Raw genomic sequence first — 26,971 nt, 5'->3', positions numbered from 1 at the left:
GGCCTCGGATCTGATCCAGTCTGTCAAATCTCACATTCCTGTATCCTGTATTCATTACTAAGCCCAGCTGCCACTGCCCTCGGGGGTGAGGCTGAGCCTACACTCGGTCATATGCCATACCAGCACCTAGATGGGCCCATCTGTCTCTACAGAAATTAGTTTTCCATTATAAACAAACAAACAAACAAACAAACCAAGCCTAGATTTTGTATTTGCTTACTGGTTACTTCAGTGCAGCTGCTGCTGCTGATTCACATCAACATAAGTGGGAATCAGAATCTGGCTCTATATTTATAGATTCAATGGTCATTAAGAAAACCATCCAAACGGGGCTACTGCCATGTTTTCCTTCCCACATCTGCATGGCTTGAAACAACAGTCAAGGGAGGCGTGCAAGCTGCCCCTGTTCATTTCAGGGGTGGCCTGTTGACTCTGAAGCGTAACAATAGCAGTCTAAATAGCAACAGGGGTTTTTCTTTTGTTATTTTCATCTGAGCAGAAACATCCTGCTACTCCAGGAGAGGGCGGAGCTGTGGATCGTGGGAGGAGCCAGAGATTATGGGTGACTGTCGAGTGGTGGAATTTGGCTGTCCTGGTAAAATGCCTTGCAGATGCGGCTACCCTACCTCCCCCTTAGCGAATTCTAGCTGAGACCACAGGCTTTAAAAGCAACCAGTTGCTAAGAGAAGAAAATGAGTATCCTGTCAAGATGAGACTGCAGCTCTCAGTTTGATTTGCTGGGAGAGGCTGGCTTCACAGTGTCCTTGTGGCTCTCGGAAATGAGAAACAATAAGTTTTACATTAGCCAAATGCTCATCTGGCATTTTGACCATTTGATATAATTAAGAAAAATGCCCATTGCAACCCCCATCCTCTCAGCTTTCATTTCAAGGACTTCACTCCACCTAATTAGTCTTTTATTCCGTTTGGACTGAAGAACAAAAAAAAAATACAGGACTAAAGCACAGAGACAAGTGCTTCCAGCAATGCCACAAAGCTGTCCCTTGAAATCCTGCCCAGGGATGAGTCTAAAATATTATTCAGCATGAAAAAAGACAGGTCCTAAAGCAATCATGACCACGCTAATAACTAAAATAGTTATAACAATGAACAATTAGCTCCATGAGGAAGATACTAATGAATACGAGTAGGGCATCTGAATGGCTGGCAAGGCTGTAGTGGTATGGGCCAAAATTTTCAAGGATGACCTCTTATTTGGGGTTCCCCCTTGAGATGCCTGGGGCCTATTTTTCAGAGCACTCGCAACTCCATTCCCTCAGGCTCAAGGCATTGCAAGCTGGGCCGACAAAATCCGAGGCCAAAATGAGCCAACCGTGGAAAATACGGCCTTTAAAACCCCAAACCGACGGCAGTTAGGTGCCCTAAGGGACTTGATTTTCAATGGGACTTGGGTGCATTACTCCTTCTGGCACCTCTCAAGTCCTCAGCTTTAGGGAGCTAAACCAACTTAAGGCCACTTTAATTCTGAGTGACCGCTCACACAGGGGTTTAATGCGGTTTCACTAATCCACTTTAAAATCACACCTTTAGTTAATTCGGATTAACTTTCCTTAGTATCTCTGTGTAGACAAGCCCTTAGTCTCCAAGTACATTAATAACTGAAAAGGGAACCCAAAATAGAAAGAGAAAAATGGAAGCCACTCAGCAGCAAGGATCTTAGCTGACTGAACCCAGCCTGTACCTGTTCCAAGGACCTCAACAGCACACCTTTTCACTGTAGCCCAGGACAGCACCTCCCTGAACAATGGTGCTTAGACTGAGCCTAAGCCCTTCAGTAGGGGTTAGTCAGGAAAGAGAAGTGCCACTTTGTGGGAGCTGCGTGTGGGCAGCCAAAGACTGAATTGATCCAAGGAAGATATATTATTTGTATTCCCGGAGCACTCGGAGATTGAGGTCAGGGCCCAATTGTGCTAGGGGCTGTACAACCACATAGTGAGACAGAGTCCTTGCCCCAAGGACATTACAATCTAAATAGATACGATAGGAGGTGTGGGGAAACCGAGGCACAGAGAAAGGAAGTGGCTCGCCCAAGGCCACTGGAAGAGCCAGAAATAAACCCAAGCTTCCCGAGTCCCACTCTAGTGCTCTACCCACTACACGCCGCTGCCGCTTTAGGATTAGGGCCTGCTTCTGTTGATTATACATTCCAACATCCTCCTAGGAGCCAGTTCTGAGGGGAGAATTAGGAAGTTCAGTGGGGAAATGGAACTAGTTTATTTTATTTTAATTTACTTGCTTAGGTTGATTTGTTTATAGTTTACAAACATGCCCCTCCAACATTCCTTCCGTCTGTTTCCCCTCTGCCTTCTCTCTTTAGTCAGCTGCATTTGATCCTACACAGATGAAGGTGCAGCTTTGTGTCATGACCAAAGCATGGTTTATAAATAACGGGACAGCGTCTGTTTCCAAAGCTTTGGGGCGTTCGTACCTGCTGTAGCTGCCATATGCTCCAGTGGCCTAACAACTCATCACGCTGGTGGGGCATGAAGGTGGGAAAACAGCACCACAGAAACGTGACATTCAGAAGAATTCTCATTCCCTCTGATCTTCACAAGCACCTGGAACTCAAACTCATTTGGCCGAGTGAGCCAGTGACCCTGCAGCAGCGATGGCCCATCTCAAGGGCTTTCCCGCTCAGGGAATGACCCTCCAGGAGATAAAAGGACTTACGGCTGGACCTTGTGCTTAGCTTGTGGCTTCACAGCAATGCTGGGGAGACACCATCGCAGGCAGATCTGGTTCAGCCAGGTCTGAGCTAAAAACCCCATCCGGCTTCTTGTAACCGGGGCTGGCTAGGAAACAAGAATTCCATTCTGTGGAAAACGTTGCAGTTTCAAAATCTGTTCTCATTCCCCATTGGGAGGAAACAGAGAGCTTTGGAAATCTGTCATGGAAAGAGAGCAAGCAAGGAATCCCAGAACGGCCAATAGCCTGGTGGTGAGGGCACTCGTTCGGGATATGGAAACCCCAAGGCTCCTGTCCCGGCTCTTCTGTTTTGACCAGAAATTCCACCCTGGATTGGAAGAAACCTTCCTGACAAAATTGTTGTTCAAACAGGTCCCTGCCACGAAAAGTTTTGTTTCAATTGATTCCAATGAAAACAAGTCTTCTGGCCAAAAATTCCTCACCAACCCTACTTGTGCCCAACACCCGAAGGCCTAGGACAGTTGGTGGACAGGTAAGTAAACCAGCATGGCCACGCACAGACAGGCCGATACGGATTTTCAGGACTGAGACCTTCAGCACCAAAACCACCAGGGCTCTACCACTTGAGCTAAAAGGGGAATGCCACTGTGCAAGTAGTCTCCCAGTCAGGTCGCTAGACGGAGACATCTTCACGTGCACTAAGCCAGCAGACATAAGGCGTTGTACAGGCCGTGCGGTCACCTTTTCCTCTCGTGCACACAGAGTGCATCGTGAAGTGACAGCCACCCAGATCTGAGCTAGTCAGACCTTAACGGCCAAGGTTTTTGTGTGTGTGCAGAGAGGTGAATAAAGCTTTAAACCTGGCTGAATCTCCCCTGCTCATGTGGTTAAACCTCCCCCTTTAATTTCTGGGACATGAGCCCCATGGAAAGGGGGGAGGAAAGAGCCCAAGGAGGCGGGTCTCAAACCAGATTTTTGCCAGGTGGCCACAATTTCCTGAACGGAGCTGTGAAAAGGGAACTGGGGCTGCAGGAAGCTCACAGCTGCACCGCCCAAGGCTGCTCGCACACAAGGGCTTCTTTCCTGTGGGTGGGACGGACGCCCGATGGGAAGAGAAGCAGGTGGGACTAGGGGGAACTGGGCAGGAAACAGACCTTCCGCTCAGCTCCCACCCGAGGGGTTCTTAAGGAAAAAGCAGGGGTGGGGACGCTGGATTCCAGGCACATGCCGGGGAGGCAGCTTTTTCTGCAGCGATGGTTTGGGGTTGGGTTTCTGGTGCCTCCAGCATTCCAGTACACAGACCCACCCTGCTCCGTTTTCCTCTCGGCTTTGCTGGCGGTGACTCACTTTCCGCTCTTTCCGATGGTTTTTTCGGTGCGTCTCTCTCCCCCTCTCCCCAATCCCGTTTGCGGCCTGAACTTTACAAGCCTGGCTCCCTCTCTGAGTGCTCCCTGGTCCCGATCACCTGCTGAAAATGGAGCAAGGGAAGACAGAGCAACGGCACGTGCATTTACAACTGAGATCTTTGCAGACATGAAACGAGCTGCTGGATTCTAAGTCAGGCACGGCTGATGGATGGAGCGTCCTCACTTGAGATATGCCTCGTTTTGCTGCAGATAGCAGTGTGGGAGAGGCCATTGGCAAGGTTCCCTGACACTGAAGGAGGCTTCAGCAGGGCGTCCGTCCTTAGGAACGCAGGATCAACTAGTTACCTGTAGCATGGATAACAGCAGGGGGCTGGAGGAGGTGCAATTTCGCATCCACCAAAAAAACAGTTCCATAGTCATATCCAAATGCGCCCGGAATGAAACCTGGGCATCCAGAACTGGGACCAGCCAGCGGTTCCACGGTCGCTGCTCTGATTGCATGCCTCCCTGGCCCTGCCCTCTGAACTTCCAGTCTCGGGGCACGGCAGAGTAGAGACCAGGTCTTTCCACTCCCCTGGCCCTCAGGGTCAAGGAGCCACTTCCGCTCTCATTGAGGGGCAGGAACAAGGTAAAGAACTGCGGCCTCCATCCCTCCAGAGGAACCTGAACCTTTCCTCAGGGTCAGATCATGACATCTCCTTTTCCTTTCCCCACTGGGCTGTGCATTCCCCCTTTGCTGATACGCCTGGAGGTTAGCTGGATCCTGGAGCTCTCGGTCCAACCTTTGGAAAGGGACTCAGCGCTGTCACAGCAGGTAGGGGGCCACAGGAGAGTAGCGAGATGCTGGATGGTCTTGGGCTGCTGGAAACCAGCCAAGGGAAGATTGGAAGGAGAGGAAACCCCATGGTGAGCCCACCCAGCCTTAACGGCTCACAGCTGGTCATGGCGAGACCTGAAGGAAGTGGGTGGAGGGGGGACATAGTAGGGGGAGGTACCTCACAGCCCATTGGTGGAGCAGGGGGGCGTAGGTAAAGCAGCTGGTTGCTGGGGGATTCGGGAACAGAAAGGGAGGAAGCTAACGGAGAAGGTTCTCAAAAGGGTTCTGAGCAGCTAAGAGCCTCCTCCCCTCCACACCCACCGTCAGCAGCCTCACTCCCAGGGCCTTTTCACTCCTCTATGCTCTCAGCCACACAGTCAGACGTACACTGACTCCTGATCTAACTAGCTGGAGGAAGGTCCTTCCTGCAGCCCAGCCTCAAGGAGCCTGTTGCTTCCAAACGACGTGGTCGTCTCTTACCTGTTTTCCCTTTACTTCCAACGTCTTCTCTGTCCTCCAGACCGGGTGGGTCCAGCTCCTCGTCTGGAGGGGAAATGAAATGAAAGAACTTGGTTAGTGAGGGATTATGGAAAGTCCCTTCACCCTGTCCCCTAGATGAGGGGTGGCACTTTTCCAAAGCTCTCAGCATTGTCCTAACTCTGATCCCCCTGAAGTCAGTGGTAAAACTCCCATTGACTCCTCTGGGTGCAGAACAACGCCAATGCCGTCCGTTTTGGAAAATCCTGCCCTGGAGGCTTTACGTGTTGCCCACCGCCAGGGTCTCCGAATGCCTGGCACTCTCATTTTAGAGAGTAGTGAATGCCAGTCCGTGCCCTGGGTTTGAAAAAAGGACATGGCCCACAGAAAAGCCTATGGACAAATGGCGACTCTGAAGACTTCCACGCACAATGGTTACCAAAGGAATTAGTATCCTTGAGTGGCGGCCTTCAGAAGAGACAGAACCATTATGTGGAAGAAGTCGAGATACTTCAGCAATGCCAAGCAGCAGTATGAAACTAATAGATTACATTAGATTAGAGATTAGAGATTAGATTAGATAAAATAGATCGGATGATTTGGATCGAGAGAGAGCATCTGATTCTCAAACCAGTAAATTCAGAGCGTACATTCGAAAAACGGGAAGGGGAAGTCCCCTGCTCCTGGGACAGGTAATATTTTAAAGCATGTTGCATAAACCCATGAATTCCTATTAACACTGTTAAAAACAAATCACTTATGATAGCCCCATAAATTTACATGGCACTTTATAAGCATCATATAGGAAGAGACGTTTCCTGCACTGAAGAGTTTATGGTCTGCGAGACACAAGACACTGACCGAACAATAATTTCCAGGAAATGGAGGAGGTGGAATGACTTCTTGAAAGAAGAAAAGGAGTACTTGTGGCACCTTAGAGACTAACCAATTTCTCGAAAGAAGCAGATTTAAGGGGGAAACTGAAGAAGGAGAGAGAAAGGACACCTGCTAGTGAAGAAGAGAGAGGATGATCCAGGCATAGAGGGCAGATGGTAGAAAATGCTGAGGTGATGGGAGTTTAGCCACTGGTTTCAGTAGGAGAAGGTTTGAGCCTTAGGGGAGAGGACTGTAGACAACAGGAGTAAGACGAAACCAAGAGCAGGGGGCCGGTGGGCGCTAGGCTACTCATGAGCACAAAAGGAGATTTAATTCAGTGTGACAGAAGGAAAGGCTTATTTATACCCAATAACCGCACCAGTTTAACTAAAACCAGTTTGGACTAAGTCAGTGCAAGCCCCTTTTGGGCACACCCTTAAATCGGTTTACAGCTGGGTTCTGGTGATTTAGCTGAAATGGGTAACGTATCATTAGCACCGGCATTCACTCTCCCAGGGGCTGATTGGTGCAAGGTCCTTACACTGGCACAATAATACAGGTTCAGAGTCCCTGAACGTAGCGGCATCCACACCAGGCGTGTATGCACTACTTGGACAAACCAGTGCTGAATTCAGTTTGGCGGCAAGCATAGGCAATGACAGGAATCAGGGCTGGATTAAGGCAATCCAAGATCCTAGCCACACCCCACCTACCCAGAACAGGAGATCTGGGTGCGGGGCCAGATGGCTGTAGCGTGCTCCCTCTGCCAGAGGCTGTCTGCAGACTCAGGAAGACGTCACTGCATCGGTTAGGCTTGGGTCACATTTGCAGGTTTCTCTTTGCAACCACGAAGTTTAGAAACAAAACCCAGAGTCCAGTGCTGTTCCATGTCTCCGGAAGGAGCATGAGGTGCCATCACTGAAGCTCAGTCTGTGAACCCAAAGGCACCAAGTTTTGCTCTAATCTCAGGGCAGAGCCGTATGTAGCCCAGTTTCATGAGGAACCATGGTGGGGAGGGCCTTTCTAATCAAGTCAGCGACGGGTCTTTTGCTGATACCATGCAACTTGATCACAAGGTGGTAGATAATCTGCTGCCTTTAGACACTTTCGGAAGACAGAGTGCTCTCCCCCACCCTCCACGGCCCGGACCCAGCTGTCTCTGCCTCCCGATTCTAATCAATGCAAATCAGGTCAGAGCTCCGCTGTGAATTACAAATTGGATCCGAAGTTGGAGGGTCACTGTAACGGCTCCCCCATTAGACGGGAAGTGGCACCAAAGATCTTTTCTAAATAAATCAGACTTTATTGTAAAACTCGGCCACTGACGAGACATAACCTCATTAGCATTGATTTTAAAATAAATTATTGAAAGTGGCTTTTGCCTGCTCTTTGCATTTGTAAAAGAGAATGTAAATGTATCTGCAACCATGATAAAAAAACCCCCACTATCAAGGCAGTCAAAAGTAGATTCCTTTATCCTTTCAGACAACGGCACTTAATCTGGCCCTGGGATGAGAATGGGAAAGGGAACAAATAAAACCGATTCTTCCAGGGCAGTTCAGTTTCTTTGGAGTCATCTCCCAGGCTACGGCCAGTCTTATATGCAGAACAGCATGACTATCAATGAGGAGCTCATGACCTCTAGTACAGGACAAGGACGCTTATCAGCAGAAACAAACTCTCCCCAGCCAAGGAGGATGACGATTAGGGAAAGGGCTGTAACAGCTCCCTGGCTACTTCTATAGCTAACCTATAGAGAGGCAGCATTTCCAAATGGTTATAGCATTAGCTTAAGATCTGGGAGACTTGGGTTCAAGTGGCTGTTCTGCCACAGATTCCCTGTGTGACCTTGGGCAAGTCACTCAGCCTCCTGGTGCTCTAGCGTGGGGATGCTAGCGCTTCTCTACCTCTTGGGGAGGTTGGGACGATAAAGATTGTGAGGTGCTCCGATAATAAGGCAATGGAGGTCATACAAGCACTTACTTGAGGCAGACACTAATGCCAAAGTGTCCGCGCCCACCCTTACAACGCCAGGCTTTTCGGATAATAGGAAGCGAGATGGAAGAATGGTGTGGGTGGAAAAAATGATCTGACCCAGCTTTGGACATACAGAATTCCTGCCTGACTTCCCCTCTTTTACCCACATCGCGCCCCACCCTCCACCCCCTGGCAGAATTTATCCAGACCATAAATTGCTTCGTAAATCCATTTGAGCAACGGCGAGATCCTCTCTGCAATCATGACCTAGAATGATGCAGCTATTCCACTGGGACAGTGGACTAAAAAGGAGAGGCTCATGAATGCAGGAGGCAGAATTTTACAGCTCTTGGAGCCAGCGGAACTCTTGGCCACAAGAAACGAGGCCAACCACTTTCAGCCCTAAATGCACTTGATTTAGCTTTCCGTCGAGAAGTTACTTGCCCTGTAAACTAATTCAGCTGTTTCTCCTCTGGGCTGGAAAGGGAAAAAGATTGCTATTGTTACTTGCATTTTTAAATACTAAGGAGAGGCTTAGATTACGCAGTGACTGTATACATATCTTGATCGATAAGTAGATGGTCTCCTGATTGGAGAGCTACCCATGCTTCACAGGCTCTGTGCCTCAGTTTACCTATCAGTAATGGGGATAATCCTACCTGCCTACATCAGAGGGGTGCTGTGGAGATTAGTTGGCTAATTCCTGTAAAACCAGACTCATCTGAGTGTTGCTACAGAAGCTCAACGTATTGTTTTCATTCTAATTAGTGCTAACGGGACTCATCTGAAAGTTACAGGGAGGTGTGTTGAGAGCCAGAACGCACGGGGGCTCCGGTTGCAATCTCCACAGTGGATGAGAAAATAGTGGCCCTAATGAGAGACAATGTGTTTTCCGCTGCACAGCAAAGTAACATGTGCAAGCGAAACACGCTCCTGGAAGAGCAGGAATTGCATGAAGGTGGTCCCATTCCAAGCTCTGTTTTCTGCGTTAGCACTTTCGTGGCTGGCCACATCATTTCTCTCTCCAACCCAAACATCCTCTCCCTGTGCCATTCCATCTGCAATGTGATCCTTCTCCGTCTCTCCACCTCACTGTTGCAAAGAACTCAGTCTACACTACGATTATAATCCAGCCAGTTGCAACCCGATTAAATACTGCAGTTCAGAATGGATTTAGTTGTGCAACGGGGTTAAAACCCTGGGGCCGTCCAAGGTTTGGGGGAATATCGATAGGTTCCCCTTGTATTACATATGAACAGTGCTGCAACTGGGCCCGGAGACGGCTGCAATCCCTCCTCTGCCTCAATTATCGCTGTAGCATAGAAGGGACCTAAATGTCCTCTCTCTTCCAAAGTCACGCGGTCAAAGAATGCCTGGCAAACGACGGCACGTGTCTTGCCTTTGCTGCCACTGGGTGAGAAGGTTTCAGAGTAGCAGCCGTGTTAGTCTGTATCCATCGCCAGGGAGGCTTGGCGAGCGCACACACAGGTCCCGGGCCTTCGAAGGGGAGAACATACATCCACCCTGTCTTCTGCTGGCACTTTCCCCTGGGCTTGGCAGCGGGGAGGGGGGGGCGGGTAAGGCAACTGGAATGGCAGAGCCACAACTCTGACAGGCAAAAGCCCTGCTTAAAAAAAAAAAAAAAAAAAAATCGAGGAATGGATGAAGGCTGCCACACCGGAAAGAGCCCCCTGCAGAGACCCACGGATCCACCCGGTGCCAAATGAAACAAACAGCTGGCGAGAAGCTTTCTGAAATGCCTCCCCTGCTCCGATGCAGAACAGGAGCGACCCTGCATGGCACAGATTCCAGACTAAAGCTTCTCTACTTGACGGCCGTGTGGGCAGGGGGGATAATTAGCAGAGAGGGTTAATGATTAAGACGGAACCCCGTCGTCCCTTCAGAAGGAACCTAAAGCCACAATCTGGAGCTGAATTTAAACAGTAGGATGAAGGAGCCATTGGGGCACTTATAACCCATTCCCTATTGCATTGAGGTCACAAGCACGTGGCCGAGTCCAGAGGCTAACGATCACTGTTCCAATCAGCATATCAGACAAGCAATCCTCCATGCTACGGATTTGGGACTGCACATAGCAAGCTGTTCAAGCAACCCATCTACTGCTGCCATTACCGTAATATGGAAGCCGCCCCACGCTCTTTAATACATTTATCCTCACCACACCCCAGTTGCTAAATGACTTGCCCAAGGTCACGCAGAAAGGCTGTGTAGGGAACTGAATGAAGATATCCCACATCCCAGCCTAGCACCCTAATCGCTAGACCATCCTTCCTCTCTAAAGTACCTTCCATCCGTTTGGCTCAATGGATATTCCCCCCACCCCCAAAACTAAATTTCCCAGATTTTAGTTTGTGTGTATTTCCCCCAATGAAGTACAGCCTGGGAGTACGGAGGACTAGTAAGTGGGGAATAGCCTTCTAGGTCTGCCATCCATTCGTTTATGCAAAGCTGTATCTTATTCATCCACAGTCTGTAAGTCGCATGCTGGGAAGCATATCAAAAAGTTACCATGAGCGTTTTGTGGCAAGTCCGTAACTTGGAGGAATGAGCCCTGATAACAAACCTCTGTTGTATGTCCTGAGTGGGGGCCCTGGCGTCTAGCTCCCATGCTGACCGGCACATTATACGCATCGCCGACAGAGCGTTGCACTCAGCGGTACCGAGTATCATTTAAGTCTCCATGAGCCGCTGCTAAGGCCTTCAGGAACTCAAATGCAACCCTCAGGAACAAGCAGCGCTCGACTTGGATTGCAAGCTCTTCGGGGCAGAGATTGTCTTTTTGTTGTGTGTGTACAGCACCTTGCACAATGGGGCCCTGATCCCTGACTGCGGCCTTTCGGCTACCATAATACAAATAATGAACACCCCTTCAGTCCGTACTCCGCCCACCCACATGGAGACACCCCATCCACTCACATCCGACATGCCCCTGATCTAACCCCATCTACCTGCCAACCTACTCCCCTGCCTATATGTGGTTATACCCCGGCCCCCTGTGGTCTGTGCGCATCGGATTTCAACCCCCATCTATTCCCTGCACACCCATGCTCACTCATCTATCTCACTGCACACTCCTATTGCAACCCCACAGACCTGCAATCTGGGCCTTTCATCTACCACAATCTGCAGCCTCCACACACCCCTAATTGCGTCCTGGCTTGCTCCCTGTGGACATCTTTGCCCTCATCCGAGCAGAGCTGCCTTAGGCCTCCCTTTTCCCCAAACCCTCCGGCCTCTCCTCCCTTCTTGGGAAGCCATCAGCCAGCACTGGTGCAGGAAAACACATGACATTCCAAGGGGAGCCTTTCTGCTACGTGACTTTCGGTATGTGGGGGGAAAAAAAAAGTTTGCATCCATTATGCTAAGCCCATCGGGCCTTCTGTGTCTCTCCCCCCCTCCTGCCTTGTGGTGGAGCAGGCAGCCTGGCTCCTTTCCGCCCCTTCCTAGCAGTAACACAGGCGGCTCTGCTGGACAGCGGAGTGTGTACTAAAATTCCCACGGAGGGTTATCTGTCTCGCTTTCTCTCTGCTTTACGGGAAACCCCTCCAGAGAGCAGGGCCGGTTCCTGTTGCCATTACAGCTACTGCGGATCCGCATTTCCCGCCTCTAATGGGTTCAGGCGGCTTGCTTGGTTCCAGCCCCCTGCCCCCAAAGACGACAAAACTTTACCCAAGGCCCTTTGCTTATTCTGCACTCAGCTACGAGGTACCGTGGCTGGCACAGGAAAGGAAAGAGCACCTTTCCCAGCAAGTCTCCTTCCTCCGTCACCTCACCCCAACTTCACAGCTGACGTATCACAGAACATTTTAACCAGAACCTCCAACCCCCTCTCCCCCCGACAGGTTAAAAGTTCAAGTCATGGGTGCCGGAAACAGGGCACCAGGCCTCCAGGGTTCTATTCCCAATGTTGAGCAGAAGTGTCGCCTAGTGAGTAGAGAAGGGGGTTGAGTGTCAGGACTCCTTAGAGGTTTTTAAGGCCCGGCTTGACAAAGCCCTGGTGGGGATGATTTAGTTGGGGATTGGTCCTGCTTTGAGCAGGGGGTTGGACTAGAGGACCTCCTGAGGTCCCTTCCAACCCTGATCTTCTAGGATTCTGTTTCCAACTCTCAAGCGTGGGGAAAGTGAAGCCTGGATGTGAGTGCTCTTCCTGGTTCTGAAAAAGAGGGCCTTGTAGCGGCTGGAGGAAGGAGTTGGGAGTCAGGATTCTCTGCTGGATTCTCTTCCCAGCTCTGTCACGGAATTGGGCAAATCACTTCCCTTCCAGTGAAAAACAGGGAAACACCCTCTATAAAGTGCTCTGAGCTCCTCTGAGGAAAGGGCCTATGGAAATGGAAAGTCTTTTCAGCCGATCCCGACAGCCTCCTGTACTTTACTGAAGGTACAGAGCCTTGATCCCGCTTCTCTTTGCATTGCTTCAATGGGAGCGAGCGAAGCCTCTAAGACCTCACCGAAATGGATGCCCGAGGAGATGCGCAATGAGCGAGGTGCGGGGTAATTCAAACGTCTGCCCCTTCTTGGGATGGGGGTAGCTCGGCGCGAGGTACGGTTTGTATCAACGACTAGGGCCACGTCTACACTTGAGTCTGCACTACAGTGCCTAGCTACACCAAGTAGTGAAAGGCCCCGGCAGAGAGAGGCGCAGATAAAAGCTTTGGCAGCGGGACACCACGCTGCTGAAGATAGCAATGGGAGGCACTGTTTGGGCATGCAGAGAGCCGTGTAGGATACGTAGCCTAAGGTTCCGGCACCTCTCTACGCATTTAAGGCAGTGATTCTCATACTTATTTGATCATGCCTCCCTCCTTTGCGTGTGTAGGAGTTAACGCCCCCCCCGCCACACAAGTTCATATACCGATAAAAAAAATCAACATGTAACTCTCACTAAATATTAAAAGCAGAAAGGCATTGATTCAAACACAGCCATTTAAGTGTAAATTTGAAGTAAGATACTACTTCCTGGCATCACACTGTTGTTACTAGTGTGAGCCTGGGTTTTTTGGCAATATTATTTCACGCCACCCTTGCTTCGGTGCTGCTGCTGGCAGAGATGCTACCTTCAGAGCTGGGCGCCCGGCCAGCAGCCACCGCTTTCCGGCCACCCAGCTCGGAAAGAAGCGAGGGTGGTGGATTGAAACAGCTGCCGTGCTCTAAGATGGAAGCCCTGTTCCCCTCAACCTTCAAGAGTTATTCGTCGCTGTGGGGAAAACGTGCATAGGAAGTTGTTTTTCCCCCGCCCCAAACCTTCTCACGCCCCCACCCCCCGAAAACGGTAAATTCTGTGCTGCCCAGTTTGAGAACCTCCAGCCTAAGCAGTTCCTCACCTTCTACGCTGCTTTTTCTACCCATTCTAGCTGGGCAGGCAGCGTCTGTGCTCCACACAGGTCGTGTTGCACCGAGGGACCGAGTTAGCACTTGCCAGCTGGGATACTCACATGTTCCAAGGAGACCAAATTGCACAGCGGCAAGCGGCGGCCGTTCGCCATCCCTCAGCCGCTCCTCCCCTACCCCGAAGCCTCACCTGGTGCCACACCACAAATGAACACGCCACCCTGGGATTTTGGAGGGGGGGTGGTGGTGTCAAAGCTTTATCTCCCCAGTGAATCAAACCGATCCCCTGCACGACCCAGAGGGCCAGGGAGTCAGACGATGCTGACATGCGCCGGGCTATGCAATTCCACCAGCCACAAGATGCCAGCATGTTCAAGGCTACGTCCCTCCCGAAGCAGCAAGCTCCACGGTGTGACGGCGGAGGGGACCCTGCCTCACATGACGCTGGCATGTTCGGGGCTCTAATTCCATTCACAGCAGGCTTCCCGTGCCGTGCATGGCACGCTCCGCGCCTGATGCCAGCCCGCAAGTGGCAGGCTGAGCGAGTGGATTGGAAGCCGTGAGCTGAAACATTAATCTCATAATTAAATGCCAGCCTGTCTCCCAGCTGCACAGCACCCCAGAAGGGCTATGATGGATGGAGGCTTTTAGGAAGGAAGGGGGAGAACTCGCAAGCTTTGGTTGGATTTTCCTGGGGAGCAGCTTGCTGGGGTGCTGTGGGACCCTTTCCTGTCTAGTGTGCAGGAGCAAATATCCCAAGGGATGGCACCATCTACTGGACCCACTGAAACTGCTCCCTGCTGGTGCACGCTGGCAGGTCACCCTCCTCTGCCTGTGGCTCAGGCAAACACCCCAAGTGCTGGAGGCTAGGGTGGGGGACAGCGATTAAGGAACTGACCCAGCCCCCTGCTCCTAAGCAAGGTTGGCCGCCGTCAAAGCCTGGAGATTCCCAGAAGAGCAGCCAGGTGGGAGACCAGTGTCTTCAAACGGCTACACTGCCCTTTTTAGCTCCACTGCCTGGGCCCTGCAAGTCCCAGTCAATTGACCGGGGCTCTGAGGGTTTTTCTTTGCAGTGTAGACGTACAATGACCACATCATAGGCTCTGGCTCGAGCACCGTTTTGCCGTACTGTCCTGTCCCCGGAAGAGTGTTAAAATTCGGTACCACGCATGGTTCTATGGATACTATTAGGCTGTTTACACTGTAACCCCTTCACCCTGTTGTGACCAGGTGCCCTGAGTTGGTTATAGTGTAGACAGGCCCTTAAAAGAAAAGGCAGGACAAGTTCTGCCTTCTAGGGCAGGGATTGGTCTCAGATATTACAGAGATGAGGAATAAGGGAACGCTGAAAAATAAAGATACAGCCTCCGGCAAAACCCTGATGGGTCTTTTCTGATCCCGCTTCCCTCCATCTTGCCTCCCCCCGCCGACATGAAATCTACCAGTGCCCGAAAAGGCTGAATACGCTGCCTTTAATGAGGCACTGATGTGGCACGTTCCACCACAGCTGGATTGCAAACCCGATCCCCTCTGAACCCCTGCAGGGGAAACCGGTTTCCCCACCCCCGGGTTCCAAGAGACTGGGGAATCGGTCTTTCCCGCCCCCTCCCCGGGCACAGCTACCGAGCCCCCGGTGCTATGCCGGAGCAGCCTGCATGAGGGGCAGATTCTCAGAGGAGTTGTGTTTTAATGTAGCAATTTGATTCAATTTTCCACTCTATAAAATTACCCATCACTGCTCGTTGCTTCCTAACAGACACCTTCACTCTTAATTTAACAATCCTATCGAATTCTGCCAGGGAAATTGGAAAAATTTATCACCTGTGAAATTTTATTTTTCCTTGGTTGTATCTGTTTTTGTAAAACTTCATTAACGACGATGACTTGCTGAGGAAATTATCTCCCCCCCACCCTTTTCTTTTTTTTAAACTTGGGACAAGAGAAAAAATAGCTCGACCTCAGCAGAGATTGTCATTTGCATAATAAAACACACACAACATGGAGATTCCCAGGGAGGACAGAGCTCGAGAATGCAGACGCTTCCTCAGTTAGTTCTCTTGGGTATTTACCTGGCTCCCGGTATGGCAGGATCTGAGCACCTCACAATCTTTGATGTATTTATCCTCACAACACCCGCTGTGGGGCAGGGCAGAGCTGTTCTCTCCACTGTACAGATGGGGCTCTGCGGCACGGAGAGGCGAAATAGCTTGCCCACGGTCACACAGGAAGTCTTGAACCCAGGTCTTCAGCTACTGTCCAAACCACTGGACCATCCTTGCCTCTCTAAAGGTTCCTCTCTTTATGGTCCCCTGAAACCTGCCTCCTGCATCATCCAGCGTGGGAGGCAAAGATCACCTCCCATCCAAAGAACGCTGAGCAATCGTGGCGCCATTGGGAGGGAAAGGTGTACAGTGGCTTTAGGGACCTGGATCGCCCGAACCCTCTCCGGGGGAACGGTGGTGGATCCGCTGCCTCTGACACCCTCCAGGCCCATGTACAGACAGGACATGCGCCATAGTGAAGTGGCTTTAATCCACGAGACTTCTCTTATGATCCCAGTTTACATAGGACAAGACAGGGCCTGTCTGGTAAGAGCTCCACCAGGAGCTTGTCACCCACCCCTGGAAGTTGCAAGGGAAAACGGCTGCTAAGGTGGACAACCCACATCTATGCTTCCTGCAGCTGCTCCCATCAGAAGGGCTGGGACCTAGCAATCCCTCTTTTACCTTCTTCTGCCCTCCCCACAGGATACTCTAGCAAGAACGACTCCATTCTTCCTGTGCACACACCAACGGACATCGATTTTCAACCGAGTTGGCCATCAGCAGGTTCTGCTGTAGTTTGCAGAGGGGACCGCTCATGACTGGGGAGCACAGGTGAGGTGAGGAGAGGCAGCCCAGCACGTTGGGCTAGCAAAGGCCACGGGGGTCTGCATCAAAGGGAGGGGACATGCTGTCTCACTTGTCCTATCACCGCACAGCAACGCTGTTTTCTTGTGGCACCCATTTTGGCCTTTCCTCCCAGCTGGTGCATTCTGGGAATCTCGAGCATCTACCCACGAAGCCCAGCCCAAGTTGCTGGGAGCAGGAGCCACTAGATAATTTCCCATCATGACAGTTTCCGTGTGGGATCCAGTTAGCTGAACCAGTGCCTCTGCACTACTTCTTACTTCCCATCCACGCACGGGGAAGCAGGAGGAGAAAACAGGATATTCGTTGAGCTGGACCTGACCTCGTTGCTTGTAAAGGACTTGGGCTGCAAGAGGACCAGGGCATGCAGAACCTCGGAAAGGCATGGCCAGGTCAAGGGGTTCCAACCAATAGTTTGTTGCAGCACCAGGAGCAGCAAGTCGGGGAACTGGCTGGAGGGGCAAAGAGTTTTTGGAGATACCGGGTTGACCTCCGCCACAAAGGTGGATTTTTTTGGCAAGCTGTTACAGACCAAGTGAAGATGGACAGAAATGACTCGCCTGAAGCGTGTTCTAAAACCAGCCCAGGTAAAGAGAGGGTTTTATTTGGATTTCAAATATTCCGCCGTGGCAGGCTGCAGCCTGAACATCACAGCACCTCTGGTTTTCCTCCATCTCATTTTCTGGTAGCACAAACGTGCTACCAGAAAATGAGATGGAGGAAAACCAGATGTGAAACTGGCTTCTCCTGGTTTCATCGGCCAAGCTCAGGAAGGCAAAAATGGCAAAGCAAGCAGCCCAGGGAAACCTCCCTGTCCCAGCCCTAGCCCTAGCCCAGGGAAGCCAACCGGCCCAACCTTTGTTCCGGGGAGCAACAGAAAGGCTGAAAAGAGGTTTAATGATTTTAGGCATTACTACCAGCTCATGCAAGGAAACCCGGGGTCGGATTCTCTCCTTCCTTGCAGGCTGGGAGGTTATTGGCACCAGCACAATGTGCATGCAAACCTTTACCATTCCAATTTAGTAGCATCTTTCATCCACTTTGCACTGGTATGGCTGACTACGGTGGGTGCAGGACGATGGAGGATTTGGTCCACAGATTTCCCTCACTCGTGCAAAGTGCTACCGAGATCAGTATGGTGGCATTTTAAATGCCCGCCGCCCCCACACATACACACCGTCACCTTTATCCTCCTGGTAAATGACACCACTGGGCTGCAAGGCAGCGGAGAATGGGGGGCCCATCATTTTGAAGTCGGTGGATACAGTGCTCCTTGGGAGAGCAGCTACCAACTCAGGGAAAGTTTTGAAAAGCGACCTATTTCCAGACAATCGTAGCTCTCATATTTCCCCTCCCCGGTTCTTTTTATTACTTCGGGGCATTCGGACAACAATCTGATCCTTGCAGCTCCAAGGTTCGTCTGCTCCTGCTGTTCGTCCCCCACCCGTAGTCGGAAACCTGCCTTTGTGCAGTCACCGTTCATTGCTCTGGAGCTGGTTGTGGGTCCTGTAAACAGACCAGTATTGCCCTCCCATTCTGCAATCACGAATGCCCTAGGTGCTCACTTTTATTTTCCCCTGGGGATGCTCCCCACTCCCTGCCCCAAGGCCCCGCCCTTGCTCCGCCTTTTCCTGCCCCCTCTCTGCCTCTTCCCGCCTCTGCTCCAACCCCTCCCCTAAGGTCCCCGCCTGCCCGCTGCTCTCCGCCCTCCTGCAGGCGCCTCCCCCAGCTGCCAAACAGCTGATTGGCAGTCCTGACAAACATCTGTGGCTGCTGAGCACCCAGTATTTTTCTCCTATGGGTGCTTGAGCCCCAGAGCACCCATGGAGTCGGTGCCTATGACGAATGCTGTTTGGAGCTGCTGGGGAAAATGCTCATCAACAGGGTGGGGTGGGGGTGGCAAAAGCCTTAGCTCTCACCGGACAAACCTCAGTGTATCCCTCCCCGCATCCATCCAAGATCCTGTAAGCAACACAGGAGGGGTTAGCATCTTCCCCTGCCCCTATGCGGAGTTATCACCCTGCCCAGACGAGAGAGCGATCGAAGTCCCAAGGAAAGAGAATCAGCTAGGCCATCAGGCAGGGTCCGCCGAAGGCTGGTCAGGCAGATTTAGATGCTGCGGCAGCAGCTTCTCGATGCACACGGTGAAGGTCACCGGATTCTCGAGGGCATTTCCTAGTGCCGTGGTTCTCAAGGATTTCTCCGCCTGTGCCATGAGCCGTGCAATCCCACAATGCTTTGCAGTTGCTTAAGTGGGGCAAAGGCCTCCGTGTAAGGATGGATTTCGGCCCCTGTGCACCCAAGTCCAGCCAAAACCAACACCCTGGACCCAAACGTTTCTGCACTCCGGGCAGGAACCTGGCAGTGATGCACACGTGCAGTTATAGTGTCTGTTACAATTACAACCAGGGATGACCCATGCCTGTCGATAACTGCGGGGGGGGAGGGGAGGGAGGGCAGCCGGCTTCAGCAGTGTTACTGAGCATGCTCAGTACAAGCCAAGCAGCAAATCGGCAGGGGCATGTGACCCTGCATGCTGCCCCCCATGCGTCGCCTCTGGTTACACCACCTGGAGCCTAGAGGCTCCAACTGTGATCAGGGCTCCGTCATGCTTGGTGCTCGCTGCACATACACCTAGCACGAGACAGCCTCTGCCCCGGACAGCTTCCAGGCTAAACAAACAATAGGTTGGCGTGAAAAACAGAGGCAGAGGGAAGTGAAGCAGCTCAACCAAGGTTACGCAGCAAGTCAGTGGCTCAGCGAGGAACAGAATCTATCCAGTGCCCTGCAACCTGCAGCCATCTCTACCTTACTGCCAAACTGCTGAGCCCAGTCCCTTATGCCTGAGAGCTTGGGCTCTTAATTGCTGCCTAGCGGAACCTTCCTGATGAGTTAAAAGCTAAATTAAATACGCTAAAAATACAAAGCTCCAAAAATAAAAGGAAACAAGGACCTAATTTTCATGCAAATGCCCCTAGCCAAGGGGAAGACGGAGCAGAGTGGGGGCAGGGAAATAAAAAAGACAACGGAAGAATTGTTTCCGACCAGAATATTTTCCAACTTTCTCTAGGCCGCCTTGAAATCGGAACAAGAGGAGAGGAAGCTGGAGCAAAGCAGGGTAGGGCATAAATCAGCAGCGGTGGTAAAGCAGCCTCTCACCCTGGGATCCTTGTAAACGTCCGTCTGGTTCCCTGAGCAGGGACAGTCGTCAATGGAGCTACGTGAAGAACGCAGGGTACGTCTCCACCACAGCCAGGGGTATGAATGGCAGCTTGTGTAGATGCACTGGCGTGAGCTGTTCTCTCATTACCTTGCTAATAGCAGAAGTGAGGATGCACAAGCCCTCCTGACTCCTCTGACAAACAGACACGCTAACACAGTCGAATCAACACCAAGGAATAGCGGTCCGCACCACCAAGGAATAGCGGTCCGCACCACCAAGGAATAGCGGTCCGCACCACCACCTCTCTGGTCTCGCCACACTTGACAGCAGGCTCCGGGGCAGGTCCCATGGTGCTTTCATGTCAAGGTTCCTTCCCCACTCTGAACTCTAGGGTACAGATGTGGGGACCTGCATGAAAAACTCCCTAAGCTTATTTTTACCGCTTTTAGGTTAAAACTTCCCCCAGGTACAAACTATTTTACCTTTTGCCCTTGGACTTTATTGCTGCCACCACCAAGCGTCTAACAAATGAAATGGCCTAACCTGCTGATTACTTTAGATAAGCTATTACCAGCAGGACAGTGGGGTGGGAGGAGGTATTGTTTCATATTCTCTGTGTATATATAAAGTCTGCTGCAGTTTCCACGGTATGCATCTGATGAAGTGAGCTGTAGCTCACGAAAGCTCATGCTCAAATAAATTGGTTAGTCTCTAAGGTGCCACAAGTACTCCTTTTCTTTATATCAGGTAAAGAGGCCGCTTGGAAACGTCTTTCCCCCAAAAATCCTCCCAAACCCTACGCTCCCTTTCCTGGGGAAGGCTTGATAAAAATCCTCACCAATTTGCATAGGTGAACACAGACCCAAACCGTTGGATCTTAAGAACAATGAAAAAGCAATCAGGTCCTTAAAAGAAGAATTTTAATTGAAGAAAAAGTAAAAGAATCACCTCTGTAAAATCAGGATGGTAAATACCTTACAGGGTAATCAGATTCAAAACATAGAGAATCCCTCTAGGCAAAACCTTAAGTTACAAAAAGACACAAAGACAGGACTATCCATTCTATTCAGCACAGCTTATTTTATCAGCCATTTAAACAAAACAGAATCTAATGCATATCTAGCTAGATTACTTACTAAGTTCTAAGACTCCATTCCTGATCTGTTCCTTGCAAAAGCCCTTCTGAACTGTATGACTTTGCACTAGGAGGGCTGCTCCCGAGTCCCTCAACCGGCCACTACAGCTTGGTTCACGCCCATGCGTGTTGCACCTTTGGCAAGTTTCACTGTATATTGTCCCTTGCCAGACCAGAAGCTGCATCACAATTACAAATCCGAAGCCCGCCAGGAGGGACCATTGTGATCATCCTACAGAACGCAGGCCAGAGCCCACCAATGAGTGGGTTAAATTAGAGCACATGTTTCAGACACACACCTGACCTTGATTTAAGAGACTCCAAGTCATAGAGAAGCCACTGCACTGGGAGAGAAGCAGGTTAACTCTCATGGTCCGTGGTGGACCAAGCTGAACACAGCTGGGAAAAGCCACATAGGTCAGAACACGTTATATATTCAGTAGAAACGTTCCATGAACCAACCCTTTTTATTCCAAAGAAAGTGGTTTCTTGAGGGGATGTAAATACCCCTCTGCTGCGTCTACAGCCCATTGCGAGTGGCCAGAGCATTTCTTCACCTGACCGCTTGGCTGCTCACCTGGTAGAACCTCATAGATGTCCTCTTCCTCCTCCCCACTGGCCGCTGCCACGTCCTCCTCCAAGTTGAGGGTATTGCGGGATTCTGCATTTGGAGAGCCAAAGCCGTCGATGTCATCATAAGCTTCTTCCTCCTGCTCCTCCTCCTCCTCATCGTATGGGATGGTGAGGGAACTCATGTCTGGCAGGAGGGATGATGAAAACGAAGGAAGGAATCAAAGGAAAACAAAAATCACTGCGTTAAATGCTGGTGCTTCCGTCATGGGCTGAAATCTACCAGAAAAGTCAGGCTACCATCCCGCAGCGCTCATCATTCATCCTGTTCTGCAACAACACAGAACTTGGGGGGGGGCACCCCCTTTTATGGACTATGGGTGTCTGGCCTAACACATGGGTTAGGAGCACATGGAATGAGGATCGGGAAGGGGATGACAAACCCTGGGGAAGGGGAGGAAGTCTCCAGGGTGCAAAGCTATGCTTCTTTTCAAGCAGGAAAATAGGATGGAAGGTTTCTGAATGAGCCTTACCCCTCCCCCCCCCCCACCAGAGAACACTCTGCAGGGCAGACTGACCTCAGCGGAGCACTGAGGAAAGGAAACGTGGTCAGCAGATTGTCGCCGAGCATGTAACGGAACTGATTTGCCAGCAGGGCCAAGGTATTAACAGACAGACTGAACAGTGTTATAGCATAGGGTGCACTAAAGTTGCCTTCCCTCTGTAGGAGGTTTGCACATCTCAGGCTAGCTTCTGGTCTCAGCTATGCTGGTGTAAATCTGAAGTAACTTCCATGAAGTCAGAGAAGTGACTCCAGATTTCCACCAGAAACACAGAGCTCAGAATCTGGCCCTTAGTGGCAAGTCACATGCATGAACCCAGAACAGGCCCACTCCTGTTTTTCAAATTCTACTCAAGCTTCTTGCAAATAAATAAATAAATAAAATAAAATAAAATAAAAACATCACAGTGGTTGGTTCTCTTGTTAGCAGAGGTACAGAGTGAAGCTGGCAGCCCCTGTCCTTCAAATAACAACAGCGTCTTTCTCTCCCGCAACAAAAGCTCACAGTCCAGTAAGCAATGCTGGATGACTGGGCCCTTTCCCACCTACATCAGTCTCCCTCCTCGTACGTTCGGCTGGGCTAGCTGATTGTGGGACAACTGGATATGGTCAATAACCCGCTCTACCCAGGGATGACTGCATCTCTCTCTCTACCATATTTGATTATAGCTCCCGCACCCCACGGTCAGTGCCAACCCCCCGGACTGGCCAGCAGAGGGTGCCATTAGAACAGCCATTCAGCAACCCATGAATTAGGATTTAACCCCCCACGTTCTTTGCCCCGCGCCAATGTGCTGCCTCGGCAACATCCTGCTTTTCTATTCATTTGGGCGCCTTCGTTTATTGCAGAGAAGAGTTTAAGGGCATCAGCGCCAGGAGGAGAAGCAGAATGGAAGGACTTGCTAGTGGTAAAGGCACTGGACCAAGCGCTCTGAGGGGGAATATTGTCTGGTTTTAGAGCTGGGGACTGGGAATCAGGATTCCTGGGTTCTTTTCCCAGCTCTGACATCGACTTGCCCTCTGACCTTAGGCCTCTCTTGATTTTCCCATCTGTATAATGGGTATAACAATAATATAGATACCCATCTTGGGGGCTGCGAGGTCTAATTCGTCAGTATTTGGGGAATTCTTTGAGATCCAGGGATGGAGGCAGCTAAAGACATGCAAAGCTGTCTACAGATAATGGACTGTCTGAATGAACTGTAAAGTCAAGCACATTGGCTATAGAACTCCCCCATAGCTACTTACCCTTTAAGAGAAACTGGATCTGATCCACCCAGTCTTTAGCCTCCGCAGGACTGGAAGCTGTAAACTAGGGAGGGAATTCATTTGTTATGTCATTAATGTCTTAAGCAGAGGTCGTGTAGACAAGCTCCTAGAGCAGGGGCCTGGGATCCAGGACTCCTGGGTTCTTTTCCTGGCTCTGCCCCTCACCCACTGGGTGACCTTGGGTCACCTCTCTATGCCTCCATTTCCCCATCTGTAAAATGGGGATAATGCTGCTGACCTACGGCAGAGAAGGTTGTTAGGCCTAATTCATGAGTTAAATGATTTGGACTTATCAGATAAAAACATGTCAAGTGGGGTTATTATTGAGTCTGAACCACAACTCCAGACCCAATTTCTCTGTTGCTTGGAGCTTGCATTCTCATTTACTGCTGGGCCAGATGAGGGCAAAGTGCTTTGGTTCTGGCTTTGTTTTACACCTGCTTTGTACTGGTCTAAAGGCCCGTACAAGATGCAGGGCTGTGGAGAATCAGACTAGCCAATTGGCAATGGAAGTCAGTGTTGCTGCCGATTGTCAATCTGGTAAAGTAGGTCCGATTCAACACCGTGCAGCAGGTCACAATGGGACACTTGGAAAGGTTTGCATCCAGATGAGCTTTCAAGAATGAGGGGCACCAAAACCTTCTGGCCTTGTTTCTCTGGTCACAGATTTGGGTTTGGGGGATGACGACACGGGAAAAGGTCTCACCCCACTCAGAGATTCAGACACAGCAGGCCATGTAGACCGTACAGTAAATAGCAACATGCCAGGTGCATGCCGTGGCATGATACACGCAGCGTTCTCATGCTCAAGCGGTTGGGGCTCAGAGAGCACAGAAATAGGACCATTTCTTCTATTGATCCTACCTCATAGCTGCGTTTGCCAGGGCTCATGAGTTTGAAACAGGATTCTCTTCGTGAGTCTTTGCGCAGGTGGAAAGCCAGCTGGGCACTGTAGTACTCAATGGGAAAAGTCCCTTTCGGTTGCTTGCCTGCAATGAAACATAATAATATTGGCTTTGTATGGCTGCAGCACCTTTCCTTGAAGGAGCTCACAATGCTTCACAGATGGGGGAAACTGAGGCACAAAGCCGTGACCTGCCCAAGGGGTCTCAGCAAGTTCACTGGGAAATGGACAAAAAACTCCTAAGCCCCCTGGTGTGAGCATCTGTATCCCCAGGAGAAGGAAGGGTTGTAGCATTTTCCCTCTTAAGTGAAGGACCAGCAAAGCAGAGGCCCTTCTAACAACCCTTGCGGGACTGTAACAGCAAAGGAAAGGTTGTTAGGGTCACACAGACACACAAGATGAGCTGCCTGTAATGAAGCAGAGACCTGTGTGTACTTGGGGAAATATGATACAAACGATTATTCTGCTGCTGGTAGAGGATTAACGGCTTGGTGCATCCCTGGCTGGGATGATTTAGTTGGGGATTGGTCCTGCTTTGAGCAGGGGGTTGGACTAGATGACCTCCTGAGGTCTCTTCCAACCCTGATATTCTATGATTCTATGATTTAGCGAGGCCTTTGACAATTTGCCTCTGGAAGCTTGTAGACATGCAGACATGTTCACATATTGGATCAGATCCTCAGCTGGGGCGAACTGATGTAGTTCCATTGATGTCAACAGAACTATGCCAAATATACACCAGCTGCAGATCCAGCCCGTCATGTCCTTATTGGAACTGGCAATGAGCTGGTTCCTTTTTGCGTCAAGGGAGAGAGCACATCTGGTGGATACAGGAGAAGACTGGGAGTTTTATTCCTGGCTCCGCTGCTGATTTGCAGGGTGATCTTGGACAAGTCATGCCACCTGCCTGTGCCTCAGTTTCTCCATCTGTAAAATGAGGGTGGTGATACATAGTATCAGAGCAATGCAGGACTGGAAGGGACCTCGAGGGGTCATCTAGTTCAGTCCACTGCACTGAGGCAGGACTATGTATTATCTCTAGACCATTCCTCACAGGTGTTTGTCTAACCTGTCCTTAAAAACCTTCAGTGATGGAGATTCTACAATCTCCCTAGGTAATTTATTCCAGGTCTTAACTACCCTGACTGTAAGGAATTTTTACCTAATGTCCAACCTAAATCTTCCTTGCTGCAATTCAAGCTCATTGCTTCTTGTCCTGTCCTCGGTGGTTAAGGAGAACAATTGATCACCCTGCTCTTTTAACAACCTTTTAGGTATTAGAAGACCATTTTGTCCACCTTCAGTCTTCTCTTCTCCAGACTAAACAAACCCGCTTTTTTCAATCTTTCCTCGTAGGTCATGTTTTCTAGACCTTTAATCATTTTTATTGCTCTCCTCTGGACTTTCTCCAGTTTGCTCACATCCTTCCCAAAACATGGTGCCCAGAACGGGACACAATACTCCAGTGGAAGCCTTACCAGTGCTGAGCCGGTGGGAGTATTACTTCCCGTGTCTTGTTTACAACACCCCTGCTAATATATCCCAGAAGCACATTACCCTTTTTTTTTTTTTTTTTGTGCAACAGTCTTACATTGTTGACCCATATTTAGTCTGTGATCCACTCTAACCCCCAGATCCTTTTCTACAGTACTCCATCCTAGGCAGTCATTTCCCATTCTGTATTTGTATTGCATTGTATTTGTATTTGTGCAACTGATTGTTCCTTCCTAAGTGGAGTACTTTGCATTTGTCCTTACTGAATTTCATCCTATTTATTTCAGATCATTTTTCCGGTTTGTCAAGATTATTTTGAACTCTAATCCCGTCCTCCAAAGTGCTTGCAACCCCGCCCAGTTTGGTATCATCTGCAAACTCGACAAATGTACTGTCTTTGGCATTATCCAAATTATTTCTGAAGATATTGAATAGAACCAAACCAGGACCGATCCCCGCGGGACCCTACTCGAGACGCCCTTCCAGTTTGATTGTGAACCATTGAGAACTACTCTCTGAGGTCACTTTTCCAACCAGCTGTGCACCCACCATATAATAGATTCACCTAGGCTGTATTTCTCTAGTTTGTTTAGGAGAAGGTCACGTGAGGCAAAATCAACAGCCTTACTACCACTGAGATGTAATCTATCTACTGCTTCCCTACCTATCCACAAGTCTTGTTACCCTGTCAAAAGAAGGATATTAGGTTCGTTTGACATGATTTGTTCTTGACAAATCCATGCTGTTACTTATCACTGTATTTTCTTCTAGGTGTTTACAAATGGATTGTTTGATTATATGCTCCATTATCTTTCCGGGTACCAAAGTGAAGCTGACTGGTCTACAATACCCTGGGTTGTCCTTATCCCCCTTTTTATAGATAGGTGCTATATTTGCCCCTTTCCTGTCCTCTGGAATCTTTCCCATCCTCCCCATGAATCCTCAAAGATAATAGCTAATGGTTCAGAGATCTCTTCAGCCAGATCCTTAAGTAGTCTGGGATATATTTCATCAGGCCCTGCTGACTTGAAGACATCTCACTTGTTTAAGTAATTCTTAAAGTGTTTATTTTCCTGTTTTAGCCTCAGATCCTCCCCACTGACATGGATGTTCATAGGCGCCAGGGCTGGAGCACCCATGGAAAAAAATTAGCAGGTGCTTAGCATCCACCGGCAGCCAAGTTCCCCCCTCTCCCCCCAGAGCCTCCCACCAGCCGGCGGCCCCAGTGATCAATTCTTCCCCCACCCTTCCCAGCGCTGTTCCGCGGGGTGCAGGTGGTGCTGGGAAGGAGAGGGAGGAGCATGGATGGGGTGCACTCGGGGGGGGCAGGATGAGGCAGGTGGGGGTGGGGCCTTGGGGGAAGGGGTGGAGTGGGGGCAGGGCCAGAAAGAGGCAGGGCAGGGGCTTGGGGAAAGGGGTGGAGCAGGGGTGGGGC

The 26,971-nt window shown here is 50.3% G+C and overlaps 1 protein-coding gene across 1 annotated transcript in view; it reads right to left on the bottom strand.

The window, feature by feature from the left end:
• SKAP1 (src kinase associated phosphoprotein 1) overlaps positions 1-26,971 on the bottom strand; it is a 227,848-nt gene that overhangs the window by 24,381 nt on the left and 176,496 nt on the right. The window contains exons 7-10 of the mRNA XM_077806224.1: positions 24,003-24,127; positions 23,118-23,181; positions 21,315-21,494; positions 5,332-5,394 (exon numbers count right to left, since the gene is read on the bottom strand). Coding sequence (XP_077662350.1) covers positions 5,332-5,394; positions 21,315-21,494; positions 23,118-23,181; positions 24,003-24,127 — 432 coding nt within the window. The remainder of the gene's footprint in view (positions 1-5,331; positions 5,395-21,314; positions 21,495-23,117; positions 23,182-24,002; positions 24,128-26,971) is intronic.

This window comes from Eretmochelys imbricata, chromosome 27 (genome assembly GCF_965152235.1).
Source record: "Eretmochelys imbricata isolate rEreImb1 chromosome 27, rEreImb1.hap1, whole genome shotgun sequence".
NCBI lineage: Eukaryota > Metazoa > Chordata > Testudines > Cheloniidae > Eretmochelys > Eretmochelys imbricata.
Note: the sequence above shows the minus strand (reverse complement) of the source record. Positions and strands in the feature narration are given on the sequence as shown.